The 18,361-nt window shown below is 40.8% G+C and overlaps 1 protein-coding gene across 2 annotated transcripts in view; it reads right to left on the reverse strand.

Annotated features, from left to right (window-relative positions):
• Positions 1 to 1,454: 1,454 nt before the first annotated feature.
• Positions 1,455 to 18,361, reverse strand: part of LRP11 (LDL receptor related protein 11) — a 36,751-nt gene continuing 19,844 nt past the window's right edge. For both annotated transcript variants that reach the window (XM_061624106.1, XM_061624105.1), the window contains 4 exons: positions 11,758 to 11,961; positions 9,524 to 9,694; positions 9,093 to 9,188; positions 1,455 to 4,620 (listed from right to left, as the gene is read on the reverse strand). In XM_061624106.1, coding sequence (XP_061480090.1) covers positions 4,466 to 4,620; positions 9,093 to 9,188; positions 9,524 to 9,694; positions 11,758 to 11,961 — 626 coding nt within the window. In that variant the 3' untranslated portion in view covers positions 1,455 to 4,465. The remainder of the gene's footprint in view (positions 4,621 to 9,092; positions 9,189 to 9,523; positions 9,695 to 11,757; positions 11,962 to 18,361) is intronic.

Here is an 18,361-nt window from a genome sequence, read left to right on the forward strand (position 1 = left end):
ACCAGCAATGTGATACCACCACCCCTTGTGGCTCTCCAGGTGTTAGACTACAATTCTCATGATCCCTAACCATTGGCTGTGCTGGTTGAGGCCAATGGGAGTGCCAATGACAGCAAGAGGGCCACAAATTTCCCATACCTATCACAGAGAGAATCTGAATGGTGGTCTTTTGTGGACAGTGGTAGTAGTAGTATTGACAATGAACAGAAGTGCTGAGCTGGCCTCATAAAGCAGGAGTTTTTTGTTAAAATGGATCTGCAGTGAAAATAATATGAAGGGAAAAACACATTCATGATGGCACTGCTGATTGTACCATCACTAGTTACAGCTCTGCCTCTGTGGAAAAATTTTAAAAATTTGTAAAGCCTAATACTGTATATAGACAAAACACTCACTGGAAAAAGTTGGGGTTGCTTGTAACTCCAAACCACTAATGAAGGAAAGGCAATAAAAGATGAAAGATCACAGCAGTGTGGTTTTCCTTAACAGCAGTCATGATTTCTCAAAGTAGAAGGTTCACTACACTCTCTTGGGGAGGGAAGGAGATATAAAAGCATACACTAGCTCCATGTTCCTGAAAGTGTGAGCTGTAAATTTACTACCAAATTCATCAAATATTGTCATAATTTTAGCACAGTCATGACAAATGTTTTCTGTTTATCTTTCAATAATGTAAAAAAAGTTTGTAACAGGTAGCAGCAGATCTGATACTTTCAAACTCCACAAAGGCCTATTTCTTAGCAAAGTGGTTAATAACTAACCTGACTAGCAAGGAAAAAATTTCTAGCCTAGAGTTCTCCCTATGCTAGTTCTCTATGAATGGTTTTGTGTGTGTGTGAATGGGGAGAACTCTGTCCTGTGAGAACCCCATCTTCAGCAGTGAGCTCAGGCTGTAGGCCTAAGGACCAAGCGAGGCATTATGGGGCCATCTTTCATGTGTTTGCCCTGTTTACATATAAAGCAGGAATTGGAGGGTTGGGTATTTTAGGGCTGAGATGAATGAGATGCAGGAGATCAGTGAACATGCTAAGAGTAAAAGGAGCATTGGCCCTTCCTCTTACTTCCCCTCTGCTGGCTTCTCCAGACCCTTTTCTCTGTTCAGAACTCTCACACTGGACGTGTGCTCCTTTTACTGTTTTAGACACAGCTTTATATAAGACAGAATGTGAAAAACAGATCTGCAGCCATCATGTTTAGTTGGCCCACAGATTTGCAACAATCAATGCTCTTGTTTTGGTAAAAAATGAGGTGCTGGTACTCATATATTGATAAAAGTGCTGTGGGTGCCAGCAAAAAATGGCTGCCATGGCCAGCAAGAAAAAAAAGGGGGGGGGCTGGTACTCTGAACCAGTGAGTACTATCACACAAAAAGCCCTGGCAACAATACAGAACACAGTTAAAATTTATTTTTGTTTACATAGTTCTCAAAATGAACACAAATATTGTGCAAGGTATTAAAGAATAAAATAGGTTTATTATCTCTTGTTTTACATAATCAGATTGGGACACTGGCAATGTGGAAGTATGTGGAAGATTCAATGTTGCAAGTTCATTAAAATAAAAGACACACTGAATAGTTATATGCCTTTTCTGCACTGATTTGTGCAATGTGGGTTCTCTAATTGGAACTTGTTTGCACAGATGGAAAAAGAGAAGTCTTCACATACAACCACTGATACATAGAATACACACTTCACTGTATAACACACCTTACAATTCAGTCATACACTGAATTATTCGGACAACTGGATGAGTTTTTAATTGATGTAGCTACTGAAGCTTTATAACTTTGCTGTGAGGATCCAGTTAGCAGAATTATTTAAAATGTCATGGAAGCAGGCAGGGTTGTATCACTATAAAATGGAAAGCTTACTTGCTTATAGCAGCAAATGGGATGTATTGCTGAAATTAAGGCCTAGTCTACACCTTTAGCACAATGAGGTGGCAGAGTCCTGAGCTAGTAGACTAGACTACAGAACTTCAGACTGCAGGGGATGGTATCATATTTCTTAATGTTCTTCAATGTAATTTTAGAATTTAATAAAGTAGCAGAGCAGAGGAGAGGCTCTGCTGTAATCTTTCTCCCTGTACTGCTAGGTTTGTTTATGCATAGGATTAAGGGAATATCAAAACATCTTTCTTCCCACCTTGCTGTCTAAAGTGGTACAGACTACTCATACCACTTTAAGATTCTAACACCTTATTCTGCTGTCTGTATATACCAGGCCTAATCTTTCACCTTATGAAACTCAGCACATTAAGAGGTATAGTCACATGCCTATGGCAAATAAGAAGTATCTCCAGACAAGCAGGTGGGTAGGTAAGGTTAATTTTCCTTTTTCTTTCAATCTGGGGAATTGCTACAAATGACTAAAACAGGGATAACCAACATGGTACCCGCAGGCACTATGGTGCCTGCCAGTATCTCTTATGGGCACCTACATAAGATCTCCGTAAATATCCCTTCAAATGCATAATGCATGAGAGACTGACTGCTCTTCCTGCTCAGTTCCTGTTTGCAGTGACTCAGTCCACCTATCCATATCTATCTCTGTGAGTAAGCATGGAGGAGGGCTAATCTAGATGACTTTTCCCCCCATCATGAGGATGTGGGGGCATGCCTGCACCATTTTGTCATCCTGTTTCTTTCTCTGTTCTTTTAGATGTGGTAGCCATTATACCACAAACCACAGTAGCCATATTGTATTATGCCACTTTCACGGCAGCCATTATGTGACTGGCACACACAGGACTTTTTCAAAATTTCAAATGTGTCAACCAGCTCAACAAGATTGGCAGTTACTGCACTAAAAGATATGGGTTGGCTGGTGCACTAGGAAAAAAATGTGGGCTTATAACCTTTGTCCACTTGTTTGTGAAGCTGGGTAAACCCAGCTTCATAGTGATTTAGCCATAGCTGTAGATATGCTTCTATCAATGCTCTGAGGAAAGAATGTATGGATGGAAATGGAAAAGGCTGATCTTGGAGAAAGCCTGAGATGGCAGCGGTCTGCTAAATATTCATTTTAGAGCAGCACAATGGAACTGTCATGCCTTACTCCAAAGATGGAAGTTTAAAAAGCACAAGGGATGATACTAAAATCTGGCACATCTGTAGGTAAATAAATATGAAAAATTGCAGTAACAAATTACTTCCAGTGTGTGAACTAAGACTGCACAGTTTCCCATGGATAGACCAATAGTAATAGCTGTGTGTCTACAGCTTCCAATGCAGTAGAACAGGAGTCAGGAACCTTTGGCCCTCCAGATGTTGCTGAACTACAACTTTCATCAGCCCTAACATGCATGGCCAATGGCCAGGGATGATGGGAGTTGTAGTTCAGCAACATCTGGAGAGCCACAGGTTTCCTGAACCTGCAACAGAGGCTTGCAGTGCTGAGAAGAACAAGACAATATGCTGACAGGTGTCATACCTGCTGTGTCACATAGCCACACCGGTGTGCTCCATTTTTATTTCAATTTAATGCTGGAGTCACTATCAGGTGTAAGATGTCTGACTGAGAGTATCTGTTGAGGCAGAAGTCAAAACTTTAAATATACTGCTGTGTCTCCCAATTGCAACAGTTTCCACAGGGAGGAAAGATGCTTCTATTTGGACCAATCTTCAACTGATAAAAAGTGCCATGGAACTAAAAAAAAACTGATTTATATTAGTAAAGTAAAAGAAATCTAATTTCTCACTTAGGGCCTGATGCAGTGAGCCCATGCACCAGGAAATATATGTTTAGGATTTGATGTGACTGCTATATTGGTCCATGCCCTGACCTGTGCCATCCTCTAGGACAGCCTTTCCCAACCGATGTGCCTCCAGATGTTGTTGGACCACAACTCCCATCAGCTTCAGTCATTGGCAATGCTGGCTGAGGCTGATGGGAGTTGTGGTCCAACAACATCTGGAGGCACACCGGTTGGGAAAGGCTGCTCTAGGACATCACAGTGGTGCAGCAAAGTGAATCAGCAGCCAACCACAGCCAGCAACAGACACTAGCATTCAAAGTGACGCTGTAACACTGCATGATGCTATTTCACAAAACAGTATTGAGAGAAAAATATGGATTGTAAGGAGAGGGCAGCTCTTGAAGTAGTTCATTTACATGGGACGCTAACTGTAGAAACACTGTAGAGCTAGCTCCAGCCTTGTTACCCTGCACACCTTAGATATGGCAGTATTTTTGTGGGATTGTACTTATACACAACAACACAGTAAGAATTTGCCTTATTGCCAAGCACAGGATGCTCCTAGAACTCTGGCAGAGGAAAGCCAGTCTGTATTCCAGTGTAGCTACATGCACGTTCTCTACCACAGATGCTAAAAATAATCATTTAGAAGATGGTTGCTGCTTTTTCTTTTTAAACATGGGTTTTTACTTTAAAAAAAAGTAAGATGCAACAGGCACACTTTTCTAGGAAAGCTCAAGGAAAGAGAAGTAACCTGAATCCTGTTTTAGAGATACATCCCATTTATGAGGTAATCTGATTCCTCAGACATAAGGGGCCTAGCTTTCTTAAGTTTCTGTCTCACCAATCGCAATCGGCAAGCTACCATGAGCAGCAGCAAAGCGGTGATGGCCAGCCCAAGAGCCAGAGGGAGCACAGCACCTAAAAGAGAGAGACAGAGAAGCAGTTAAGAAGTGCTAACTCTGGAACTCATCAAAAATGTGACAAATAAAGCCAAGTATTTTTGAAACAAATGCATCTCAGCTAGGGAAGGACAAATCTGTCATTTTCACTTTCTCTCAATTTTATACTCTTAAATTAGGTTCACCGCATTCCACAACAGTTTGTGATTTTTAAGTAAAAATAAAGCCCTGATTAAAAGACAACAGCATAGTAAGGTGCATTTCTCCTAATACATATATTTTTGTATGCAGGTTTGCTTAGTATACACATTTTTGCAAGCAATTTCCCCACAAAGAATGCATTTTGCATGTTATTTTCATGAATATATGCATGTTCATGCACACTTCTCCCTAATATGCACATTTCTGTATGCATATTTTGGTTGGAGAGCTGCATCACAAAATTTGGAGAAGTGTGAGTTTCAAAGGATAGGTCCCTTTTGTTTTGCTTATTGTTTTGGGAACAGCAAAACAGGGAGATTCACATTAAAATGTGAGCTGAACCAGGTTTCTCCTCTATCCCAGATAAAACTATCCCACATTGACCATTGTCCCACTTACTATAAAAAGATTTTTAAAAAGCTAACAGAGAATCCATGGTCCCCAGTACAGTAATTTCAAGTCTTGCAGAGTGCCTTACAGGTATGATGATCAGTGCTGGGGTTTAAAGGAAAGGTGCACTTGAAGAGCCTGGCAGCTGCTATGAATTACATCTGTGTTTTCCTCCCAAGGCACAAAAAGTTAACTGTTGCCTAGTGAAACTGTTTGAAAATGAACTTGCCATTCAAACTTTGTAGCAATATTACGAGATGGATGTCTGTGTCACTTAGTAATCAAAATGATGTTTACCATCTGAGAACATAGGAACACAAGGCTTAGGACAGCTTTCCATACATTTATTTTATTTTTCTAGTTGCAGCAGAATTTTTACTATTTCTGATCATGAAAACTGGATTGTACTTCTAGGAATGCAATGTGATCACATAAAAGCTAGTACTTAGTTAATGCTGCATACAGATATACCCGAAAACAGGAACCATTGCATGTTTGTCTCCACTTGCCATCCCTTCACTCCTCAAAATATGTGCACACAGCCTACAAACTGAAGGTTGATTGCTTCTCCCTCTGCACTCCTCCCCCTTCCAAGTACTGAATGCTTAGCAGATCCATCTGCCCCTTTATTTATTTTTAATGAAACACTTCTTTTACACATTTGGTTTTTGTTTGTTTGTTTGTTTTCTCTTAGTGCCTTTGGAATTGATGCAAAGGCCAGTGAATGAGCACAATGGGCATTTGGGGCAACCTGGAAGAACAGCTTTTCCATGAGGTCAATACGAGGGAGAAGACTGTGGGTAGAAATAGAAATACATTCACTGTTCTGCTGGTCCCACCTCTCTCTTCTGAAAATGGGAGCACACAACCCCGCCTAGGCTTGCCAGGTTCAGGGCCTGAGACTGATCCTGTATCTTTAGAAGAGAAAGTCAGCCAAGTGCAGGTGTTCTTACATCACCTGCACTTGGTTGCCAGGCCCGGCCTCCAAGAGGTCTTCTGTATCTTTAAAAATTGTGGAGGGGGGAGAATCCACATTGCGGTTTTTCTCATTACAGTGTTGCAAGAACACCTGCACTTGGCTGACTTTCTCTTCTCTTAAAGATACAGGATCAGTCTCAGGCCCTGAACCTGGCAACCCTAACCCTGCCCCTTTTAATGTAAAACCTGGTAGGAGCAGCTTGAGTGCTTTTTTAAAAAAATTCAGCTTCAAAGAAATTTTGTAACTGATCAGCAGATCAACCAATTCCCCCTCCAGGTGTGGCTAATGGAAGTGCTTTGATCTGGCAACCAGTGAGTGTTTACAGCCTGTGTCCAAAATGCTTTCATAGTAAGTCTATATGCACCTTACAGAGACTCCCAGTGGTCATTAGCAAAAAATAAGTCCAACATTGTCTTTGTAATTTAATAAGTATTTTTTTAAGGTCCAGCTTATTCTGCTTTAGGGGATTTATCATAGATAGCCTTTTTCTTACACAAAGACTATCGTTATGCCAGAAAAAAATGTGTACACCATCACTTCTAAATTGCAGGAAGAATACTTTGGGGCAACTACATGCCATGGGTAGGATATTAGAAAGCCAGCTCCTGTATACCATCTCAGGCTCACACTGAGTCTGCTGCACGGCATCCTTCTGTCCTTGAAGGGTAAGACAGCACACCAGAAGCCCAGCAGGTGAGGAAACCAATCTATTACAGGGCCAAAGTAGACATTATATTATCTCCATATCTGTGCCTTTAAGTGCAAGGTGGCATAGATGGCCTGATCTGGAGCAAGATCCTAGTGTGGGGGATAGGGGGGCTTTAGCCCTCTACCCCCACTATGGTCCTGATTTGGATCAATGCCCCCTTGTCTGCAATTTGCATAGGACAAATAGCTCCACTAAAGTGACCAGGAGTTTCCACCTCCCCACAGTGCAAATTGCAGGTGTGGTCCCCCAATCCAGATTGGAACCACAGTGAAAAAAGGGTAAAGGGTAAAAGCTTCCTTAACATACCCAATCCTAGGGTCCCAATCTGGATTAGGGGCTGTCATGAACCTGTAATGGTCATGAGTTATTAAAAAATCTAATAGCAATACTTTGGTTCCCGTAAGGGACTCTGGGAGACGGTTACAGTTGGAAAAGACAAGCCTTTGCCAATTTGCAAATCTGAGTTTCACTTCCCAGCTGAAGATGGTTAGAGAAGCCTTAACAAGCTGCACCTGTTTATCTTTGCTGATTAGCAAGTGCCTGGTACCCAAGGTCATCCTTGGCCTGTACACTTGGAAAACACAGTTGGGAGGGGGGCCTGAAGGCGCGAAAATGTGAGAAACATCGAGAAGAAAGTTACATCAGCCAATTCCTGATTGGTCAATTAATCTTGGACCGTTAGGATCTTTTTCCCTTAAGTATAGGGCTAGAGACCCATAGCTTTTGTTCTCTGTTCTCTGCCTATGCTGACTGGCACCAGAGTTCCAAACCTTTCTGCCTTATGGTTCCAGGGGTTGCTTATGGGAAGGTAACCTATGTCTGGTTCCATTGCTTTATGTTGAACATCCATCTCTCTTAGGAAAGGTGCCACGCAACCAACTACCTCCTGTGTAAGTAGTTAGGTGAGTTAGTTTGTTATTTTCTTGTTGTGTGTATGAATTCTCTTGTAAGAACCTAAACCCCTGTTTGGGTGTATGGTCTTAAAGGATTACTTGCTGCTATATTTGATGTGCACTTATATATCTTAATAAAGCTACTTCTATTTAACCTGGTGTGTTCATTGAGAGAAGGGGTGGTTCTGGATTCAGTATCTTGACCAATCTCAGTCACTAACTACCAAAGAAGGTTAAGAAGTTAAAGGCTTGGATTTTAAGTGTTAAACCAGAGGTGCCTGGCAAGGAGTGTAACTGTGACTCTTGCCTTTTAGGACCTTGGTTCTATATATCTTCTGGGCTCAGAGATCCCCTGGCTCTGAGTGGACCAGTATACAGGGGTGGTGGCAGCCTACCTTCTACCTTGCAGGGTTGTTGTGAGCGTACACAACCTTGGCAAGGGTGAAGTAATAGCTTTTTGGTTCCAGTCTCATTTCCCTAAGGGTGGGGGTCTGAGTCTGATGCATGAACCCAGTACCTTGAGGGTCGGGGTGTCATGACAGGGGCCTTGTATTGGCAATTTGTGTTAAGCAAGCAAGCAAAAAACCCTACACATAAAGGCACAAATGTAACATGTAGTTTGGCCCTGACATATTCTGCCTCTGTCTAAAGCAGGGAACATCCAATCTGGCAGTCTTGATGCCTGGCTTTCTGGAGGCAAGCCAAGTATGAAGAGAGTGGTTGGGCAAAGCAGGTTGTCTCTCTGCCGCATGATGCTTCTGAGGAAGAGTGTACACAGCCTGACACAAAGATACACTCCATCAAAGGAGACAGAACTAAAAACAAGAGGAAAGTCATTCACTATTTTTTGCTCTTGTGGTAGAAGTTCTTAACAGCTTGCCGTGGGTTTAAAACCAATTGAGAGGACTAGCTACAGCAGCAAGCAGAAGCTTAGGTACATGGGCATGTTCACCCAGTCCAGGACATAACTGATGTTATTTAGTATATGTTCATTTAAAGCATTTATTTATTTATTTATTTATTTATTTATTTAGTTAGTTAGTTAGTTAGTTAGTTAGTTATTAAATTTATTAGTCGCCCATCTGGCTGGTTGTCCAGCCACTCTGGGCGACGTACAAGATAAAACAATACATTAAAACGTTAACATTTAAAACCGTAACAGTAAAAACCTAACCCACCCCAAAAGCCTGCCTGAAGAGCCAGGTCTTGTTTTGATTTTAAGAAATTCCATTCTACACATTAATTTAAATTAAAACATTCAGTGATACCTAGCTCTGTGATGATGAAAGGGTAGTTTAAAAATACAGCACTATAATTACCTGCTTCTGGGACTGGATGGCCCTTTCCAATCGGAGTGCCCTTTAACACCGCAATGTCATTTTCATAATCTCTGTCTTTCCCTGAGGTTTTAGAATCTGTAAATATCAAGCAGGAGATTATAGATTATATATCTATAATCATATTCCATTAACTCAAGAAATAATTTGCTCTACAGTCTGCACTCTTATGTTTTTTCAATAACTACAAGTCATGGAGTGCTGTCACACAGTAGAAGAGCATAGGAGCTCCCCTTCCACAAATCTTCATAGCCTGCAGATGCATTCTGCAAGCATTAGTTATGTTCCTGGCCGCCACTGCTTCTCTAATAAGAGAAGTATAAAAGCAGTTCTTAGGGTTTCAAAGGGCTCATTCTGAGCTAAAAGCAAAAGACCCTATTATCTCCCCTCCCCCAGAAGTGACTGATTATTACCATGAACTTTTACACATTCAGCAAGACAATCAGATTCTTGAAGGAAGTTGTTTTCATTGCCTTTGCAGCCACCGTAGATGAAATGTATGCAAGTGCCAGAAAAGGCATCAAAATGCCAGCGAGGGAAGTGCCCATTACATGGGCCAGCAGCAGGAGGCACCAAGCATAGCTCTGTAAGTATTAACAGGAAAAAGAAACTAATTATGTCTTAACATCTAAAGATAAGCCAAAAATTAGCTTTTCTAATATTTGGTACTTATTTTGAAGATATTCTTTAATGGTTGTCACTATTTTATAAGTCTTTAGTTTCTTGACTAGGGAACTGGTTGGTTTTTGTTTTTGCTTTAACATGCATGAGTAGTTTGCTACTTCTGCATCAGTGGCTAGAACTGTGTCCATCTTATTTTATTAATTGAATCACAGCAAAAAAGCAAAAAATGGATCTGTATTCTAAGATAAAAAGCTATAGAAGAGGTTGCCAACCCAGCAGATTCCATGGTGCCCCTGAAGACCTTCACTGGTGCCTCCAGCCAAGGGCCACAGACTCTGAGTTTTTATTTAAAAAAAAAAAAGTATGTCTCAAGCCCTCCCAGAAAGTTCTGAAGCAAAATGTGCAGCTACTTTCCTAAGTGATTTCTGAGAAATGAGCCAGCCTAGCTGTTCCCAGCTGTCAGTGTTTTTAGGCAGTGAGTGATAAGTGAGTTGTTTGGACACCATGCAATAGCAATCCTTGGGGTCCTAAAGAGCTTCAGTTTTCCCTTCCCCTTTTTAGTGCACTTTTCCTGCTTCTGGTCTTATTTTCTAAAAGTCCTTAGAATCTCCATAGTTTGTCCTTCCTTTTCCCCTAGAAATCAGGATGTATCTTTCCTGTGGTAGGTTTGTCTAAGATCAGGTAATCCCTAGAAATTATTTTCTGTGAAGACGACTACACAATATGTTTGAGTGGATGTTAAAGAATCCCCTCTCCAAATAGCAAATGCAAAATGTGAAAACTTTGCAAAGAGACTTAGGTATGTCTCCTGCTGTGTGGGAGCTGATGTCCAGGCATTCATTAATAATTCACTGCACACTTAATTTACAGTACAGTGGTATACTTTTCTATTTCAGAAGTCTCTTTGTGTTTAATGAGGTTTGCTCCCAGTTAGGTGTGCATAGGATGGCAGCCTAGACTTTGGTTTAGGGTTGTCAATTGGGAAAACTGGTGTCTTGTGCCTTTTTCATCTGTATCTCCACAGTCAAGAACAGCAGGACATAGCTGACCTCTCATAGTAAGTGTGAGGGTTTTGGGGGCGGGGGGAAGAAGCGGCACTGTCTATACTCTCTCTAATTTTATGTGTGCCCCCATGGCTGCCATTTTGTGATTGGTGCTCTCACAACTCTCTAAAAGTTTTATTATTTATTTATTTATTTCATTTATATCCCACCCTTCCTCCTAGTAGGAGCCCAAGGCAGCAAATAAAAACACTAAAAACACTTTAAACCGTCATGAAAACAGACTTTAACGTATATTAAAATAAAACATCTTTAAAAACATTTTTTAAAAAGCTTTAAAAACATCTTTTTTTAAAAAAATTGAAATGTGCCCCCTTGTCCAAAGATGTTGGTGACTCCTGAGCCCTGGAGACCACATGGCACCTATCAGAGTTAGATGTGTGGTGAAATGTCTATTGGAATATGTGGCAAAATGGTAACAGATATGGGATTAGGGTCATTTTTACAATATTTCATATTTGAGAGATGAGAGTATCATATGACACCATCCAATGAAGACTTTCTATGTAAATGCTGGAACGCTTAGTCTTGTACAGTGCTATGAAGTCTGAGCATCCAGAAATGCAGACTACATCTCTGAATTTCCACGTGACAGTAAGATCTAGCAGAATTAATCAGATCTGGAACACTTTCTTTGTTATTGTATGTACTGTGATAAATGCTTCCATGATCAAGCTCAGAACCCTAAACATTTTCTTGAAATTAATTAACGAATTTCATTTAGATCTGTGGGCTTAATTCTGCACTGGCAGGTGGCCTTTATTTTTGACCAAGTTAGTCTTGCGAGTACAGGTGCTTAGCAACATAGCATTGCCTGTTACAGTTATACAAGCACAAAAGTGCTTAAAAGGATGCATACTGAGAACTATACCGACACCACAAAACATGATGTTAAACTAGCATTGCAGTGGCATTATACTAATGTCATAGACATGAAAGCTATACCATATTATTAATCGTACCTGGCATTAACTCAGTAGTTTGTTTCTTTGGTCCCTGAGAGGATGATTGGTTGAGCTTGTCTGCATCAGGTGCTTGATTGCTTACAATAGTTTTCTGGGTGATTTCAAATGAAAGTGCCTTGTTGATATCTTGAGTTTGTCCAATGGCATTTTGCTGGATAGAGCTAATGGCTGGGTGAGTTATTGTATTTTGTCCTGAAGTAACTGAATAAATTAAAAACAGAGACATAGTATTTATGGTGTGCATGTGCTGTTCTTGTTGTTGTTGCTTTTAAACACTCAAATACAGCAGGGCCCCAGTCATACAGCGGGTTACGTTCCAGACCCCTACCGAAAAGCAAAAACTGCCAGAATATGGGACATAGCATGCGATCAGCTGTACTGTACAGCTGATCGCTGTCAGCTGGAGCGCAGCAGCTGGAGTTCCCTGTGCTACAGCTGATCGCCCCGCTGGTGCCATATTAGCAGAACACCAAAAAGCGGGGCCCTATGTGATGTTCCTATATTAATGTATATATGGTAAGTGTTGGTTGTTTAGAAGATACATGGTAAGTGGAGTGAAAGAGGAGGGGGAGTGAATGGGCAGTAGAATGCTAGATGATTGGCTGAGTGTTTAAAATGGCTGAACGTATAAAAGGAAGAGTGAGAGTGGAATCTGGGGGGTGGATGAGGTGAAACTGAGTGGGTTGCTTGGTGGGGTTTAGAGAGTTGTTTGCCAGGAGAGAGTGGAGAAGGAGGGGGGTGGAGTTCGGATTAGTATTGAGTAAAACCATATGCTTATGTGCCTTAAGAAGAAATCTTGTTAATCTTGTTAGCTTTGTTAGCTTTGTTATCTGTAATAAATACTTAATCTGGTTTACCAAAGGCCTGATCCTTGGCTGGGGTTTCACAGACCAGAAGGGAGGGTAAGGTAATGACCAAGGCTGAAGGGGAACTGTAACAAATGGTGGCAGCGGTGAAGAGAATAACAATACCAGTATTCAGAGTCTCTGGGAATACTAGTATTAGGATGTGACTCGTGGTTGCCTAGCAGGGGGATCTGTTGAGATCTGTGCTAGAGCGGGGAGAGAAACCATACAAAAGGACAGTCCGGACTGGTGGAGTCCCTGGTGGTGCCTAGTGACAGGCAGTAGCCACGCGCAGGTAGGCACCTGACAGGGAGAGCCAGGGAAGGGCGTCACACCCTACTGTAAAGGTTTTGATTTACAAAAGGAAGAATTTTATATTTCAATCTAACCAGGTAGAAGTGCATCCAGAAACAGAGTTTGTCAGCACTGATCTCATCTTCTACCTCTGCAAAGGCTTTTGTGAAGTAGAAGGTGGGGGCATCCTGTTTTCAGTGTCTGGGAGGAAAACATGCAGTATAACACCAAACTGATGGTCAGCACTGTCCGTTCTGACAGCATTATCCACTGGTGGGGCACCTGCACCACAGTGTCTATCTTCCTCTAACAGATATTCAGTACTAACAGAGTTGACAATGTTGATGATCTTATTGACAGTGAAGAACGGATCCTTATTCACATTAGCAGACTGTTCCCCACTGTTGCATAAGAAAGTGTCAGGATTAGATTACAGGGTTGTGTCCCACTAAGTTCTACTAACAGTAGACCCAATGAAATTAGTGAACCTAAGTTCATCCCGTCTAGGATGCACACCTTAACGTGGTGAGAGGGTTTGAATGTGTTGAAGAAACTGAGTACAATGCAGTCAGGAGTCTAGAGCAAGAGGCTAGACATCTAGCAGGGGCACCCAAGGCAGAATGGTCAAAGCTGAGACAAAATGCAACAGTCAGGGAGCTACTGGGGAAGAACAACGGACAACGGAGTAGCGCTGTGACTAATGATGCAGCTGGGTCAAAGCTGAAAGGAAACCCGGAGGCTGATGCGTACAGATGCGAAAGGAGAGTCCGGAGTTGTACGACGCACACAATAGGAACATGGAATGTGAGAAGCATGAACCAGGGAAAGTTAGAAATTGTCAAACAAGAAATGGAATGTATCAACATTACAATATTTGGCATGAGTGAAGTAAAATGGATGGAAATGGGACATTTTCATTTACGCAACTACAAAACATTTTATGCAGGAAATGATAAATTAGGAAGTAATAGGGTTGCTTTAATAGTGAGAAGTGATGTAGCAAACGCAATTAGGAGCGATAACACTAGGTCTGAGCGAGTGATATTGATGAAACTCAATGGGAAACCTATTAACATAACCATTATCCAAGTCTATGCTCCAATGGCAAACACAGAAGAGGAGAGAGAGATTTTACGCAGAAGTACGGGAAGAAATTGATCACACACCAAAACAAGATATGCTGATAATCATGGGGGACTGGAATGCAAAAGTAGGGAACAGAGAAGAACTAGGAATTGTGGGAAAATGGGGCTTAGGTAGTAGAAATAAAGCAAAGACTTATTGAATTCTGCAAAGCCAATAATCTGTTTCTAGCAAACACATTTTTTGAGCAACCGAAAAGACAACTGTACATGTGGACATCATCAAATGGTCAATGTAGGAATCAAATTGATTATATAATTGGTAGCAGAAATTGAGAAGTTCCATTCTTTCTAGGAAAACAAGACCAGGAGCAGACTGCGGTACAGATCATGAACTGGTCATATTGAAAATCAGAGTAAAGCTAAAGAAGACGAACAAAGCAATCATAATGCCAAAATACAATTTAAATAACATCCCAGAAGAATATAAAGATCAAATAAGGAACAGATTTGAGGCTTTAGACTTAGTTGATAGAGAACCAGAAGAACTATAGATTGAAGCAAGAGACATTATGAGGGCAGAATGGAAACACACAATACCTCTAGTTAAAAGGAGAGAAAGACCTCAATGGATGATTGAAGAAACTCTTAAAATGGTTAAAGACAGAAGGAAAGCAAAAGCAAAAGGAGATAGAAACACAGCCAGAACTATAAATGCAACAACACAGCGACTAGTATGCAGGGACAAAGAGAACTATTACAATAGTTACTGTATAGAAATAGAAGAGGACAACAAAACAGGAAGAACAAGAGCCCTATTCCAAAAGATTAGAGAAATGAAAGGGAAATTTAAACCAAGAGCAGGGATGCTGAATAATCAACAGGGGAATACACTGACTGACCGAGATAAATAAAAGGAAGATGGAAGCAATGCAGTGAATAACTATATAAAAGGATGACAGATTCATTCATGCAGGAATCATATGATGACAAACCAGAAATCTTAGAATGCAAGGTGGAACCTGCTCTTAAAATACTTGGAAGAAACAAATCATCAGGAACAGATGCCATACCAATAGAGTTGCTACAGGTTACTGAGACTGAATCTGTCCATAATTTGACAAAAAATTGTCAAGAAATATGGAAAAGAAACAACGGCCCACAGACTGGAAGGGTTCAATATACATCCCAATTCCAAAGAAAGGGGATCCCAGGGAATGCAGCAATTATCAAACTATTGCCTTAATATTCCATACAAGTAAAGTAATGCTCAAGACTCTACAACAATGGCTCTTACCATATATGGAGCAAGAAATGTCAGATGTTCAAGCTGGATTTAGAAAAGGAAGAGGTACCAGAGATCTTATCGCAAACATACGTTGGATAATAGAATGGAGCAAGGAATTTTAGAAGACAATCACCCTGTGCTTTATAGATTATAGAAAAGTCTTTGATTGTGTAGATCACGAAAAACTAAGGAATGCTTTCAAAGAAATGGGGGTGCCACAGCATCTGATTGTTCTGATGTGCAACCTATCCTCTGGACAAGAGGCTACTGTAAGGACAGAACATGGAGAAACCTATTGGTTCCCAATTGGAAAGGGTGTGAGACAGGGGTGTATTTTATCACCCTATTTATTTAATCTATATATGCAGAACATATCATATGGAAAGTGGGATTGGACCAAGAGGAAGGTGTGAAAATTGCAGGGAGAAATATCAATAATTTAAGATGTGTAGATGATACCATACTACTAGCAGAAACCAGTAATGATTTGAAACGAACACTGATGAAAGTTAAAGAGGAAAGCACAAAAGCAGGACTACAGTTAAATGTCAAAAAGACTAAAATAATGACAATAGAAGACTTATGTAACTTTTACAGTTGACAATGAGGACATTGAACTTGTCAAGGATTATCAATACCTTGGCACGGTCATTAACCAAAATGGAGACAATAGTCAAGAAATTTGCAAAAGGCTAGGACTGGGGAGGGTAGCTATGAGAGAATTAGAAAAGGTCTTCAAATGCAAAGATGTATAACTGAACACGAAAGTCAGGATCATTCAGACCATGGTATTCCCATTCTCTATGTATGGATGTGAAAGTTGGACAGTGAAAAAAGCAGGTAAGAGAAAAATCAGCTCATCTGAAGTGTGGTGTTGGAGGAGAGCTTTACCTTGGACTGCGAAAAAGGCAGATAATTGGGTGTTAGATCAAACTAAACCAGAAGTATCACTAGTAGCTAAAATGATGAAACTGAGGCTATCATACTTTGGACACATCATGAGAAGAAAGGATTCACTATAAAAGACAATAATGCTCGGAAAACAGGAGGGAGTAGAAAAAGAGGAAGACAAAACAAGAGATGGATCGATTCCATAAAAGAAGTCACAGACCTGATCTGAACAGGGTGGTTCATGACAGATGCTATTGGAGGTCACTGATTCATAGGGTCACCATATGTCGTAATTGACTTGAAGGCACAAAACACACACACAAGTTAGTCATGTCCATTAACTTCTATAGGGTTTACTCTGAGTAGGACAGTCCAGTTAGCTTAACATCATCTATCCTGGGACAAGTGTTATAAAGTTTTTTTAAAGATAAAACAACCAAGTGTATAGAAGAATAAGCCTTGCTGAAACAGAGCCAACATGACTTCTGTAAGTTTAAATCTCATCTCACCAACCTACTGGAGTTCTTTGTGACTGTCAACAAGCATACGAATGGAGGTGATTCAGCTGACATAGTGTACTGGTCTTTCAAAAAGCTTTCAACGAGGAATAAAAAGCAGTCATGGAATAAGAATGGAGATCCTCTTGTGGATCAAGAACTGGTTAAGCAGCAAAAGGTAGGAATAAATGAACAGTTCTCCCAATGGAGTGATGTAGAAAGTGGAGTTCCCCAAGGATCAGTATTGGGACCTGTGCTTTTTAACTAGAGTTAGGGGTGAGCAGTGAGGTGGCCATGTTTCCTGATGATACCAAATTGTTCAGGGTCATTAAAACAAAAAGACTGTGAAGAGCTCCAAAAGGACCTTTCCAAAATGAGTAAATGGGCAATAAAAAGGCAAATGCAATTTAATGTCTCCTCCGGGTGCCTACTCCAAGGGAAGCTCGGAGGGTGGCAACAAGGGAGAGGGCCTTCTCAGTGGTGGCCCCCAAATTATGGAATGATTTTTGTGACGAGGTGCACCTGGCGCTAACACTGTTATCTTTTCGGCACCAGGTCAAGACTTTCCTCTACTCCCAGGCATTTTAGCATGTGTTTTAAATTGTTTTTATATTGTTTTAAATTTAAAATTGTGTTTTAAATTGTTTTTAAAATGTGTGTTTAATTGTGTATTTGTTTTAATGTTTTTGATTGCTGTAAACCGCCCAGAGAGCTTCGGCTATGGGGCGGTATACAAGTGCAATAAATAAATAAATAAATAAATAATATGAGCAACTATAAAGTGATGCATGTTGGGGCAAAAAGTCTTAATTTACATGTACGCTCATGGGGTCTGAACTGGCAGTGACTGACCAAAGTTGTAGTGGATAACAATTAAGATGTTGACCCAGTGTGTGGGAGATGTGAAAAAGGCAAATTCCATGCTAGGGATCATTAGTAAAGATACTGAAAATAAAACTGCTAATATCATAATGCTTTTGTACAAATCTATGGGGCAACCACATTTGGAATACTGTATACAGTTCTGATCACCTGACCTCAAAAAGCATATTGAAGAGTTAGAAAAGGTTCAAAAAAGGGCACTCAAGATGATCAAGGATAAGGGCGACTCCCCTATGAGGAAAAGTTGCAGCATTTGATGCTTTTTAGTTTAGAGAAAAGGCAAGTAAGATGTGACATGATAAAGTATAAAATTATGCATGGCATGGAGAGAGTGGATAGAAATTTTCTCCATCTCCCATAACACTAGAACTTGTGGACATCCAATGAAGCTGATTGCTGGAAGATTCAGGACAGATAAAAGGAAGTACTTCTTTGCACAATGGATAGGTAAACTGTGGAATTCTCTCCCAGATGGCCACCAACTTGGATGGCTTTGAAAGAGCATTAGACAAATTTATGGAGGATAACAATATCCAAGGCTACTAGTCACAAAGGCTATGCTCTGCCTCCACAGTTGGAGGCAGTATGCTTCTGAATACCAATTGCTGGGAATTGCAAGGGGTGGGGGAAGAGTGCTCTTGTGCTCAGTCCCGGCTTGCAGGCTTTCCATGGGCATCTGGTTGGCCACTGTGAGAACAGGATGCTGGACTAGATGGCCACTGGCCTGATCCAGCAGGCTCTTCTTATGTTTTTATGACTAGCCACTATACAACCCCTATTATTACATTTTTATCCTACCTCTCCTCCAAGGAGCTCAAGGTA

Source organism: Rhineura floridana, chromosome 4 (assembly GCF_030035675.1).
Source record: "Rhineura floridana isolate rRhiFlo1 chromosome 4, rRhiFlo1.hap2, whole genome shotgun sequence".
NCBI classification, from domain to species: domain Eukaryota; kingdom Metazoa; phylum Chordata; class Lepidosauria; order Squamata; family Rhineuridae; genus Rhineura; species Rhineura floridana.